At 41.4% G+C, this 12,020-nt stretch overlaps 2 protein-coding genes across 2 annotated transcripts in view; one reads left to right on the top strand and one right to left on the bottom strand.

The window, feature by feature from the left end:
* Positions 1-6,756: 6,756 nt before the first annotated feature.
* On the top strand, positions 6,757-10,991 carry UREG_03034 (uncharacterized protein; the record flags this gene model as incomplete). Its single annotated transcript, XM_002543472.1, has 4 exons — positions 6,757-8,162; positions 8,235-8,854; positions 8,927-9,374; positions 9,440-10,991. The coding sequence occupies 4 exons, from the start codon at positions 6,757-6,759 to the stop codon at positions 10,989-10,991; spliced, it is 4,026 nt and encodes a 1,341-aa protein (XP_002543518.1).
* A 596-nt stretch (positions 10,992-11,587) lies between these two features.
* Positions 11,588-12,020, bottom strand: part of UREG_03033 (uncharacterized protein) — a gene marked incomplete at both ends in the record, with an annotated part of 1,027 nt that continues 594 nt past the window's right edge. Inside the window, one exon of the mRNA XM_002543471.1 lies at positions 11,588-11,959. Coding sequence (XP_002543517.1) covers positions 11,588-11,959 — 372 coding nt within the window. The remainder of the gene's footprint in view (positions 11,960-12,020) is intronic.

Genomic DNA, 12,020 nt, shown 5'->3' with positions numbered 1-12,020 from the left:
TCTCTTAAAGTCAGTGACAAACTGAAGTTCTCAGTCTAATACAATTAAGTCTGATACTTTATAGAAGTAATAGTAAAGCTTTGTGAATAATCTTATAAACTCATGTGTGTCAACTCTTTTTATAATTCAGATTGAGATGGGTTTCTTGCTCAGTCTATATACAATAATCAAAATTACATTGTGCTTTCATTTCATTATAGAAGTATTTATAAAATTCATTAAAATTTGCTGCCACAAACTGTAAAGAATTGCTAGTGATTTCAGTAGTTCTGATGTCTTATCTCCTGATATCTTGATTTTAATGACAAACTCAACAGTTATTTATATAATAGTCTGCATTCTGCTGCAATATTGATCAGTAATTCTGTTTTTTAATCAGAGCTTAAGTTTTTTTTTTGTCTGAATAAATCACTGATGACTGCTTGTGAATTTTCTTGATTAATTATGCTGATAGAGATGAATTCTTTTCAATAAAAATTATCAGTTAGTCTTCATAACAGAAAAAATCTTTATTTATCAGTTCTTATGATTTTTCTCTTCAGCTAGTCTTCAATTACAGAAGCTTCAGCAATTTTGCAGTTCAGTTAACTATAATAATTTCATTGACAGCTGTCTGCTTTAGTCTCTCAATTTTATTTAGCTGTACTGCTGTTTTCAGCTTCACTGTTGTCTGTGCTGTTTTTTTTAATTATTTATTTTTCAGTTCAGTTCTGATTTTTAAATTTAAGCATTTCAGTTTAAGCAGAATTCACATTCTCAGTTTGTCTGTTTCAACTCTTGTTTCTAATCAGCTGAGTGCATCTGTCAGTATATTCTTCTTACTCAGTCAATACTGAATCTTGAAATAAAAATGTGAAAGAAATTCAGTTCACTGAATCTGTCTGATATTCAGTTTCTTAATTATTATGAAATAGTTTAATATTTAATAATTCATAAGAATTCAGAATTTTTCTTTCTGCTGCAGTTCTTTCAATTCAACTTATTATTTCATAAGAATACACATCACTGCTAACATTTCTTTATTATATATTTCATAATTTCTTTTCAGAACACTGATTGAAAATGGGTGAAATGTCATCAGATATCAGTATTTATTCTCAAACTGTTGTGATAAAATTTCAGCAATTGTCTTATTTAATGTATCAGTCTCAATTCTCATCTTCTGATTTAAGTTATAATGATGTAATACTAAAGTGCTGATGAGTATTTTCTTTAACTTATCAAAAGCTGTCTGATAATTATTGCTCCACACAAAAAACTGATTCTTCTTAATGAGTCAGTAAAGAAGCTTGACTATGCAGCTGCAGAACTTTATAAAATAATAATAAAAATTACAGAATCTCAGAAAAGATAATATTTTCTGAACTGTTAATAATTTTATTTATTTAATAATAACTTTTATCTTCTCTAAGCTTATCTCAACATCTTCTGTAATGATGATGAATCTTAGATATTTAATGCATTGCACACTGAATTCACTTTTATTAATACTGATCTATAGTTCAGCTTCTTATAATCATTGCAAAAATCTTTTTATTTTTTTTTTATGCTTCTTCTTGATCTTGCTGTAAATCAACAGATTATTCACAAACTCTGTCATGAAATCATTTAAGTAATTAAAAAAGGTTGAATTAATATATTGCTGAAAGACTTCTGATTCATTTATGAGTTCAATTGAGACTACTCAGTAATCAGTATTTGAATAATTCATATTATATTTGAAAGCTGATCAAGTTCTCTGATTCTTCATTCATTCAGATTCTGTGAAATTCTTGACAGATATCAAGCTTGATGAAGTACTTTGCTTTATTTGATTAATTCATCAGCTCATTAATCAAGAGAAGGAATTATTAATTATATTTTAAGATTGCATTTAACTTTCAGAAATTAACACAGAAACACAGCTTTGCTTTATTATATATAATGAGAATTGATAATGTAAAGAGTGCAGTTATTAATATAATAAATTCTTTTTTTAAATTTATCTTTAAATACTTCTTGACAGTTTTCAGTTCTTTCATACTTGTTTTGTAAACTAATACTCAGTTTATATATCTGTTTAAATTCACTTTCAGTAGAAGATCAATTTTGTAGTTCACTCTCTTGCAGTGTGATGACAACTGATTCAAGATCTTCTTCAAAAACATATTATAAAATTACTTATAAATTTTTAAATACTTTTTATCAACATCTGTTTTCTTATCATCTTCATTCACTTTATTAATATTTTTTCACTTGTTATTTATTAGTCTGTTAACTTTCTGAAGTGAGATTACATGACAGCTACTAAATGACTTTCTCATGTGCTGACAGTATGCTGCTGCATCAATAAATACTATATTTACTAATTTGCATTATTGAGAGCATTGAATATTTTATTTTTCTGATGTTTTTTAAAGTAATTTTAATCTGTTTCAGATGTAAGTTTTACTGACAGAATTTTCTTTTATTTATCTGCATTTTTTTCAGCAGTTTTATTACTTATGTGTAATCTTAAATTTCATCAGTTTATCTCAGCAGTCTGCTTCTTCTTGATACTGTAAATTTGATTTAAATTATTATAGAATCTTTTATAATACTGACTTTAATATTACTGTCAATATAATACTCTTTACTGAAGATTTCTTAAGTTAGAGCAATCTTCAATCAGTCACATTCAAACAGATAGTATAATGTATTAATTATTTCTGTCTGATAATCAAGAGATGTTGTCTCAAATTAATAATCAGCATTGAGACATTCTTAAATTAATGACTGTTCAATCATAGATAAAAAAAGACAAGATAAGTAATGAATAATTTAGTATTTTTATTAAAATTTCTGATGCTGCACATCTTCAGTAATCTGTAAGTATTTTCACTGTAGATTCAGAACATATTCACTGCTAATTACATATTTAATAAAAATTAAACTGTTCACTTCAGTATTAATAAAAGAATTGATTAAAAATCACAACTGTATTTAATATTAATTTACTACATACAAAAAATAACTTTTCTTTTATTAAGTTGCTTAAATTCAGCTTCATTAATAATATTTTTCTGTCTAAAATGAAGACTTCTTCTAGACTTACTTTTTTTTTAATAATTAACTTTATTATTAAGTTCCAACTTCTGAATCTTCACAGCAGTCTTGTATTTGTATAAGTAATTATATATTATAAAATCAAGATCTTTGCAATTGTAGCACATAATTAATTTCAGTCAGTTTTTATTTTCAGAAGCAGAAGTTGTAATGCTCTTATAACTGAATATGAAACTTTTAACTTACAGTCTGATGTTATAAGTGACTGTTTTAGTAGAGTTTCAGCAGTTAATGACAGTCTGAATCTTCTTCAGAATATAAGCAGTGCACAAGCAGACTTTCTAAAATTCATTAAAGATTCTGATAGTAACATGAACAGCAGCTACTACTTTCTGCATTTTATAAAATAGCTTGTTTATAAAATCATTCTTATAATTTTTCTTAAATATTTCTGCTTCTTCTATTAAGTGCAGAAACTTGATAATAAATTTATAATAATTATTATTATTTCTCATAATCAGTTGACAGTAGTTATTTTATATATTGAGATACTTGTTCAGATTCTTATAAATCTTTTTTAAGTACTTAAACACTTTCTCTGTTGTTTGATAATACTTCAGATGTTCTTCTCACATATAAAGAAAAATATGATGTGTGATGTTTTTATTAGTTTAATTCTTAATATAGATAATCTTATTAATTTCAATAAGAAAGTAATCTGCATTCTCTTACAGCTTATTCTTTATTCTGAAAAGTTGATACTTAAATTTGAATTTCTTTTTATCAGTAAGATGCTTAAAGTTATCAATCTTAATTAATTAGTTTTTTCTGAATTCTGTTACTTAAACAGAAATATTTTCTTATTTCTGCATGTTCAGTAATACAATCACACATGCTTTTTTATATTAATCTTGTTTCTTCATCAGAGCAGCTACTTGTTCTTTTAAAACACTGCTCTGATTCTGAGCTTTTCTTTTAATTTATCTGCTGTGCACTCAAGTTTATGAATTATACTGCTGATTTTTTTATAAATCACTTGTGCATTCTGTTCTACAGTAGTATTGAAATACTCAAAAAAAATTCAGTTTATTTCATCTTCTTGTGAGTTTGAAGCTAGATTGATTTATCAATACAAAAAAAGATTCAACAGCTGATTCTTCAACAGTAATAAGTTCAGATTATTTGCAGATGTTGATATACTTAAAGTCATAATCAACACTGCTTGAAATCTTTTAATTAAAAGACTTCAAAAAGAACAAAGTAAGATGATATTTAATATTATAATATAATCTCAGACTAAATGTGAGGATAGAAGAAGAAGAATCTAATAAACTATTATATTAAATAAATTCAATTGAAAATACTAAAAATAATGAAGAAAAGAGAAGTTCAGAATAATTATATAATATATATTCTCTTATTCTAAGCTCTTGCTCTAAGTTCTACTAACAGCAGTTATCAGAAGAATCTGATGATCACATTACTTCAGATCTGACACTTCTTTACCACTCTGCATCAGATTTTAACACTCTGCAGACTTGCTTCTTTTCTCTTTAATTATGTAAATGCTTCTCTATATATTGATAGTTACTCTATCTATTTCACTACTGCCTTTGGTATTTATTCTTTAAATATATCACTTGTTCACTCTAGCTATTAGAATCCTGTTAGTGGGGCTGTCTGAATGCCTGTGGAGGTCTATATGATATTCAATTTCATTTAAGATATAACAATTCTCTAAAGAATCTAATATATATTCCAAAACACCAGCTAGTAGATAACTTACTAGCTACCTGAACAATGCAATGATCCAGAAACAACAGAATCATACAAAAAAGGCAATTAAGTTAGGAGCTTCAGATGGTTGAAATGAAGCAAGATGATTGGTTTCTCACTGCCAGCTGGCAGGGGGAGCCTGCCATTGGCACACTCAAATGAACTGCAAGAACTTTGCAATCCAAGAACTTCCTGTCTGGATCCTTAACTGTTGGAGCAACTGAAGCAGATGATTCTTGTTACTCACTCAATGAGACAGGGTTCAAGACCCTACCTACATAGCTAAATAGCTATATGGACAGAAGATCCCATTCTGTCGGATAAACTAAAGGCCGAGAGCGCCAAGCATATTTCGTGTGACTGCGTACAGAGTACTCAGTCCTAGTAGAGAGCAGTCATGAATTGGTATTGCCAATTCCCACCAACAGTAAGATATTTCATCTTCAGGTCTAAATAACTCTTGGGGACCGGGCAAGGTACTGGATTTACTGCGGTGCATGCGGCATGCCAGGAAAATATTTGGAAACCAGGTTTCTCAACAAACTCCGTCAGATCGCCGCTGGTTGGTCCAGGAGAGCTGGTCACCGTTTCTCAAACCAAGTTTTTGGGTGACAAGTTGAAATTTCGACGTTCCATGGAATCACAGAGCAGGCGGTCGAATATGAATAATGAAGGTGGTGAAGCCAGGCAGGAGATTGGAACAGCCAGCGCAGCCAACGAACGGTGAACCGTCGGTGTCATCCATCTTTCTGGTGTGCACCGCAAGACAAGCTCAAAGGGACAGGAACAGGAACTAATGCTCAGCCACAATTGCGATGGCATGCATGCTGTCAAGAAAATTGGCATCTCGAGGCTTGAGCGAAAAAGAAAAAGGAAAAAGCCGCGGGCGTTTTTTTTTCTTTTTTAAATGAAAAGGGGAGATCGACGCTGTCTTCCACCGTTTGCACCGGGTCTTTTGGAAGAGCCACATGTCTCCCAACGTAGGGATTGATTGGCGCAGATATCAGCGCAATCATTTGTTTCTTCGAACTCATCTTGTAGTTGACAGCCAGAAGTTGCCTCCCGAATCAAGGGTTCCTTGTGGGGGGAAATCGGAGTTTTGAGGTTCTCAGCCAGCCACGATGTGGACCACTCGATCGGTCTCGTAAGCGAAGAAGCGGGCCCTGCTCCTAGAGGCTTAAGCTTGGAGAAACGCAGAGAGAGAGATGACCATGGCGCCGATTGTCCGCTTGAGATTGTTTGTTGCGGACATGAAACATGCAAGTCGTATTGCCCTTACGCCTGCCCTGAATGACAGTCCTGGCAGTATGTTTCTCCGGGGATGCACCACGGTTTCGTCCCGTTCGGAACTGATCATTACAGCACAGCACCTTGCTGTTGCGCCGGCTGACGACTGAAAGAACCGGTTTCGTACCGCCACCGCCGTCCCTGTCACCGCCAAGACCAACCACCGGATGATCCGTCACGATACCGTACGATGCTGGTCCTTCCTGAGACATGTCGTCTGGGCGGTTGAACGAATCTTCAACGCTTCACCACTGCCGTCGTTGCTGGTTCATCTAGCACTTCCAGCGAGCATCGGTGTTCCTGTCGGGCTGGTTTTGCTGCTGATTCGCGGCTGATTTCTTTCTTTTCAGAGCGAGCATGGCCAGCGAGACGCGGCCTGGAACCAAATGACGTTTTCCCAGCGGAGGCATGGCATGCTGGCGCTTGGATGCTGATCCGTTGCCAGTCAACGTCCCCGGTTGAACCTGTCGTTCCCTCCACTCAGTCGTCGTTCCCATCGTGATGCTGTCGTTCGGTTGTCAATAGCGCCGTCTACAATTTGTCGCTTCTTTTTCTTTTCCTGCTTTCGTCTGGCAATCTGTATCACTGTCATTCGCTTCTGGAGGGCCTCGATTCCGTCATTCCGCACTAGCTTTCGCTGGCGTCAACTTTCCCTTCCGAGAGACTACCATGGCTGAAGAGGCCAAGAAGGTCAAACGCAGAAAGAGTTTTGGACTCCTGTTTGGTTCAACAGGGCTCTTGGGCTCCGATGGTTCCTCCGCCACTCCACGGCCAAAGTCGCACGGGCACACTCGATCCTCTCCGGATAATTTTCCTCAATGTAATGTCAATAATGGTAATAGTGGTGAGGATGAAGCCCTGCAGGGTAGCAATATAACCAGGCGCCGAAGGGGTAGTCGCCCGAGAAGTAGTGGCTCTCTGTTGGGCATCATCGGCCTCAAGGGCCATTATTCGGCCGCTGCTGGGGAGACTCTTGACATGGCGAAAACGGAGCACAGATATGCCAATCGCGGCAGGGTATTGTCAAATCCAGTGATGCTCAATGATCTCTCTGCGTCTGTAATCGACGGCGGCCTACGACATGCGCCGCTTGGTCCTATTCCACGGGCGAGGTCGAAATCTCTCCAGAAGTCAAAGCGGAATTCCATGTTTGCATCCTTGAGGTCGTTTGGGACACCGGCGGACGACGACCAAGCATCGATTAGAGCTCGCTCAAAAGAATCCTCCGAAGAGGATGATTTCGCCATGTTCCTGGGTTTTGGGTACAACAATAGATTGTCCTTGGGAACCCAGGTCCTCCATCACGGGGAGGTGCAGACGTCAGTGCCCATGTGGAGGAAAAAGAGCCAGTACCTCGTCCTGACCGACACCCATCTCGTTCGCTTCAAGAGCCGGTCAAAGGCAGCCGAAGCATTCCCCACGATACCCGCTCAATGGGGTCGAAACACAAACTCTACACTGACATCGAATCGACTATCTGTGGTTTCGCTTGCTTCGTTGCAGGATAGCCCATTGCCTGGAGGGGGGGAGGGTGGCAGCGGCATTGCGTTGAACAGGATACTTGCTCTGCACAAACTGGACGACGGACGGCCTTTCTTCTCGGTTGAAGTGTGTTACATGGAGGAGCGACCTTCGAAGATATCGTCACTGCAAATCCAGCTTACCGACCCTCTCGATGCAGAACTTTGGCGCTCAGGTATTCGAGATGCAGCCGCGGAGGCGAGGGCTGCTGACCCGGTACCGTTCGAAAGAGAGGCTGTTGAATATATCTCACGCGCCCTGGACCAGGAACGCGATTATGATCCTTATACAATGTCAATGCATCGTGTGGTCCGCCGAGTTCCTGTAAAACCGAGTGGCCGGTCCTCGGTTGACGACAATATCAAATTAGCCTCGACTCCGTGCTACTTGGTCGTAGGAGTCCATAAACTACATATTCTCCCGCTATACAAAGCGAGCAACCGTGCTTCGATGGTTTCCCTAAACGAACTAGACATGAGCCAGTCTTATGGGCTTTTGTCTTTGGCGGCGTTATATATGCAACGGGGCGACGATGGAATCCAATTGGTCTTCAGGTAAGCTCATTTACTCTGCGCAGCTCCAATCTCCCGTTTCGGGTGGGCGACCAAGACTTACGCTTTTTCAAGATTACCCTTCAAACCTCCAACACAATTACATCTGTCTTCTGCCTTTTCAGCCGAGATCGCGCTCCACATCCGGCAACGAGCTGAATTTCTGCGGCCCCAGTGGATCCAGCAACCGTATGTATTGAATGTCCCCCAGTGGCTTGAAGACCAATTCACTCCCCCTCCACCGAAATCGGAAGAAGACGACGGCTGTTTTGATCGTACTCTGACGGCATACTGCGCCGCGTATGATATCGATGCTTCGAATATTAGATATTCGATTGATTACGCCTGTGAGGATGCGCCGTGTTTCCAATTGCTTCCGCCGGAAGGTTCCAAGGATGGAAAAGGCTACAGTGCTTTTGAGCTGCTGGCAGTCATGAGAGCGTTGCGATATAATGAGTCTTTCGACACGATATCATTTGGAGGGGTTAATCTGGACGTGCTTCAGAGTTTGTACGATCCTTATGGGTTCGACCACGACGCGATGCAAACGCGGTCGAATGTTGCCCTTGATATCCCAGGGCAGGAGCAGATGTCCGTTTTGACACAAGAAATTCGGGCATTGGCTCTGAAAAGCAAAACGCTCAGACGAATGAATTTCGCGTTCTGCCTTACCCGCATCCCGACCACCGGAAAAGGTGAGGTCGACCCAGGATGCGGTATCCCGGAAGCAATCTTTCCATTATGTCGGCGACGGCTCACCAAAGTAGACTGGGTCGTGTTGAACGGGATCAAACTGGGGGACTCGGATCTGGATTATCTGATTGATGCTGCGTCCCAGAAGATGTCCCAACTCCGTGCTCTCGAGATAAGCCACTGTGGAATCTCTATCCACGACCTTGATTTAATTTTGTCTACACTAACGGCACAAGAAGCCACCCTCGAGGCGATTAATATCTCTGGAGTGCAAGGCCGATTGAGTGCAGAGTTGTTCCAACAACAAATTGGCTACTTCGCTCACATTCGCAAGATAAATTTATCACATATCTCGAGGAACACCGGTCCCGAGCCTCTTATTGCGCCGGAGACTCTGCTGAATTGGGAATTGGAGGAGTTGTCGTTGAGTCATACAGTTGTGAATGATAAGACTGTCGATTCAATTGCGGCGTACCTTGCAAGTGGAAAATCGAGCAAGTTGCGCGAGTTGAGACTTGATCAGTGCGGCCTAACGGGAAGGGATGTGGCCACATTTTCTTTACTTCATGGTTGACGAAAAGAGACAGCCGCGAAACATCCCATCTTCACGTCAGTGAGAACCGGCTCCACGTGGATTATTCCCTGTTATTCGAATCAATCACGCAAAATAAAACACCGACGCATCTTACGATGAGAATGATGGATTTTCAGAAAGAAGATCATTTTAGACAGTTGATTGAAGCAATGAGGAAAAACGTATCTTTGAAATACCTTGATATCTCCAAGGCTTCTCTCCCATATGATGCCGGTCCTGAGACCTGCAAAGCGTTGCAGATGATGTTTGAGGATAACACAACAATGGAAGAGCTGGATATAAGTGGGGAGTATGCACATCTCGACGTTGCGCGGTTTGGGATTGGGTTGAATCTCGCATTGACTGGCCTGAAGAAGAACAAGACCCTCAAAGTACTAAGGATTGAGCATCAGAAACTAGGGCTGCAGGGCGCCAATACCCTCGCCTCAGTGCTAGAGGCGAATGATTCACTCCTCGAAGTATATTGCGAGAACAATGAAATCAACTTGCAGTCGTTTACCGTCTTGATAAACGGATTGCAGAGGAACAAAACGCTCCTCCATCTTCCGTGCATGTCTCGGGATCGAGAGCAGACAATGGACAAAGTTCGCCGAGAGATCCAATCTGTCAATAAAGAACCGAAACGGAGAAATTCCAACGTTTCCACTGCTGGGTCAATCCGTCGGACGATCCAGGCCGCCGTGAACGGCGCTGGCGTGAGCGGCACAAAGTTGACCAAACCGAATAAAAACCGCCAGAGCAGTGCGCATCCGACACTACCATCTCCGCTTCCTTTGGCTCCACCAGCAGCTTCGGAGCTCGGGAGCCCTCAGGTGCAGGCAATTCTTCAATCCTTGGGCCAAAAGTGGGACCTCGAGGTTGAGCGTCTACAGCGTTACCTCTACCGGAATTATACCCTTCGAGACGGCGCCACGCAACAAACTGGCGAGAACGGGAATGGAGCTGCTGATTGGGATTCACTCAGTGATGGTCGCCCCAGGACAGCAACTAGTTTAAGCACGTTTCTTGACCAGTTTTCTTTCGAAACCAACCAGGAACGGCTCTTTTTAGACGGGGACGCCGAGCGCAAGAGGCACCACGACGAAGCGAATGGGATTACTCTCCTCAGACCTCCGCCGGCTCCAAGAAAACTGTCCGACATCATGTCCATTCCATCGCCTGATCCTGAAGAACTCATAAACCCCCCTCGTGCCTTTACGTTTTCCACAGATCCAGACACAACAGATACAACCCACACCCTCGCTGCTCCTATTCCCGCCCATCCGCGCCCAACGGCCATACGCACAGAAACAAGTTCGAGTTTGCTTAGCGGAATATCTAGCAACGCGAGCCTCAACACGAGTAGCGCTTCGGCAACGACCACCCACAGACCAGGCAGCACCTCGAAAGTACCCAGCGCCTCGTCGTCGCTGCGGGGTATACTGAGCCCGCGAACGCAGGCGGACAGAGTTATGGCGAAGAACAAAGCGGGGAATCGAGTCTCGGTGACGTTTGCGCAAGCGCCGCGGTTGGAGTTGGATCTACCGAGTTTGGATCTATCTTGACTTTTTTATATTTTTCTAAGCGGGCTTCGATTTTTTTGCTTTTCTCGCGTCCTTGCTTGCTATTACGGGCGGCACAGTTATGGAGTCAGGAAAGCATTTATGTTGGTAGTTTCTGGTCGGTTTTAGCGCGGTATTTTGGACGAAAATCTCTTGGGATATATATTTGTGGTTTGGGATACAGGGGCGGCTGGCTGGGATTCCCTCGAATGCATGATCTGGGATATTATCTGGGTATATGTACTGCACGATTTGGAAAATTCGGCATCAACTGTACGTGGGGACGGCATGTTGGGTTTAACTATGTTTTTGGAATAATTATAATCAACGTGATCCTGAGAAAAATCAGAGATATATATATTCCCGTCTCTTTGGGAGTATCGCATGGTGCAGATCAGCACGATGGACACGAGTCCTGTGTACCTCTCCGAGATTTGCAAGTCTATCAAAATATGCAAGGCGTTTATCATGGCTTTTTCCTTTCACATGTCGTACAACATCAGGGACGCATCATTCATCTTATTTCTTTTTCTTTTTCTTTCCCCTTCATTCCTCACAGCACCCCCTTCGTGCTCACCACCTCCCCGCCCCCGCCCACCTCACCCACCGCCCTCCTCGCCGTCGCCCCGGGCACCGCCACCGCCATCGCCTTGATCGCACTCTCCGCCCGATGATGATCGATGCTCCCCTACGCACCAGCTCACATGCAACGTCACCCCCGCCGCCTGCGCAAAGCTCTCCAGACCATGCGAGATCATCTCCGTGCTCAGCGCCCCGACCTTCTCGCGCTGCAGGCCCAGATTGATCACGCTGTAGGGTCGCGAGGATATGTCGATCACCGCCCAGGAGAGGGCCTCGTCGAGCGGGGCGTCGCCCCGCGCAAAGCGGACGAGGGAGACCGCGAGGGCCAAGGCGCGGGTGAAGCGGTGCCCAGGGCGAGGAAGGGTCTTCGGTAGTGTGGGGGTCGTCGACTGGAGGAGGATTAGCTTTTTCCTGTCTGGGATCCAAACCGGGGGGGGGGGGGGGGGGGGG

Source organism: Uncinocarpus reesii, genomic scaffold (genome assembly GCF_000003515.1).
Source record: "Uncinocarpus reesii 1704 scaffold_2 genomic scaffold, whole genome shotgun sequence".
In the NCBI taxonomy this organism is placed as follows: Eukaryota; Fungi; Ascomycota; class Eurotiomycetes; order Onygenales; family Onygenaceae; genus Uncinocarpus; species Uncinocarpus reesii.
Note: the sequence above shows the minus strand (reverse complement) of the source record. Positions and strands in the feature narration are given on the sequence as shown.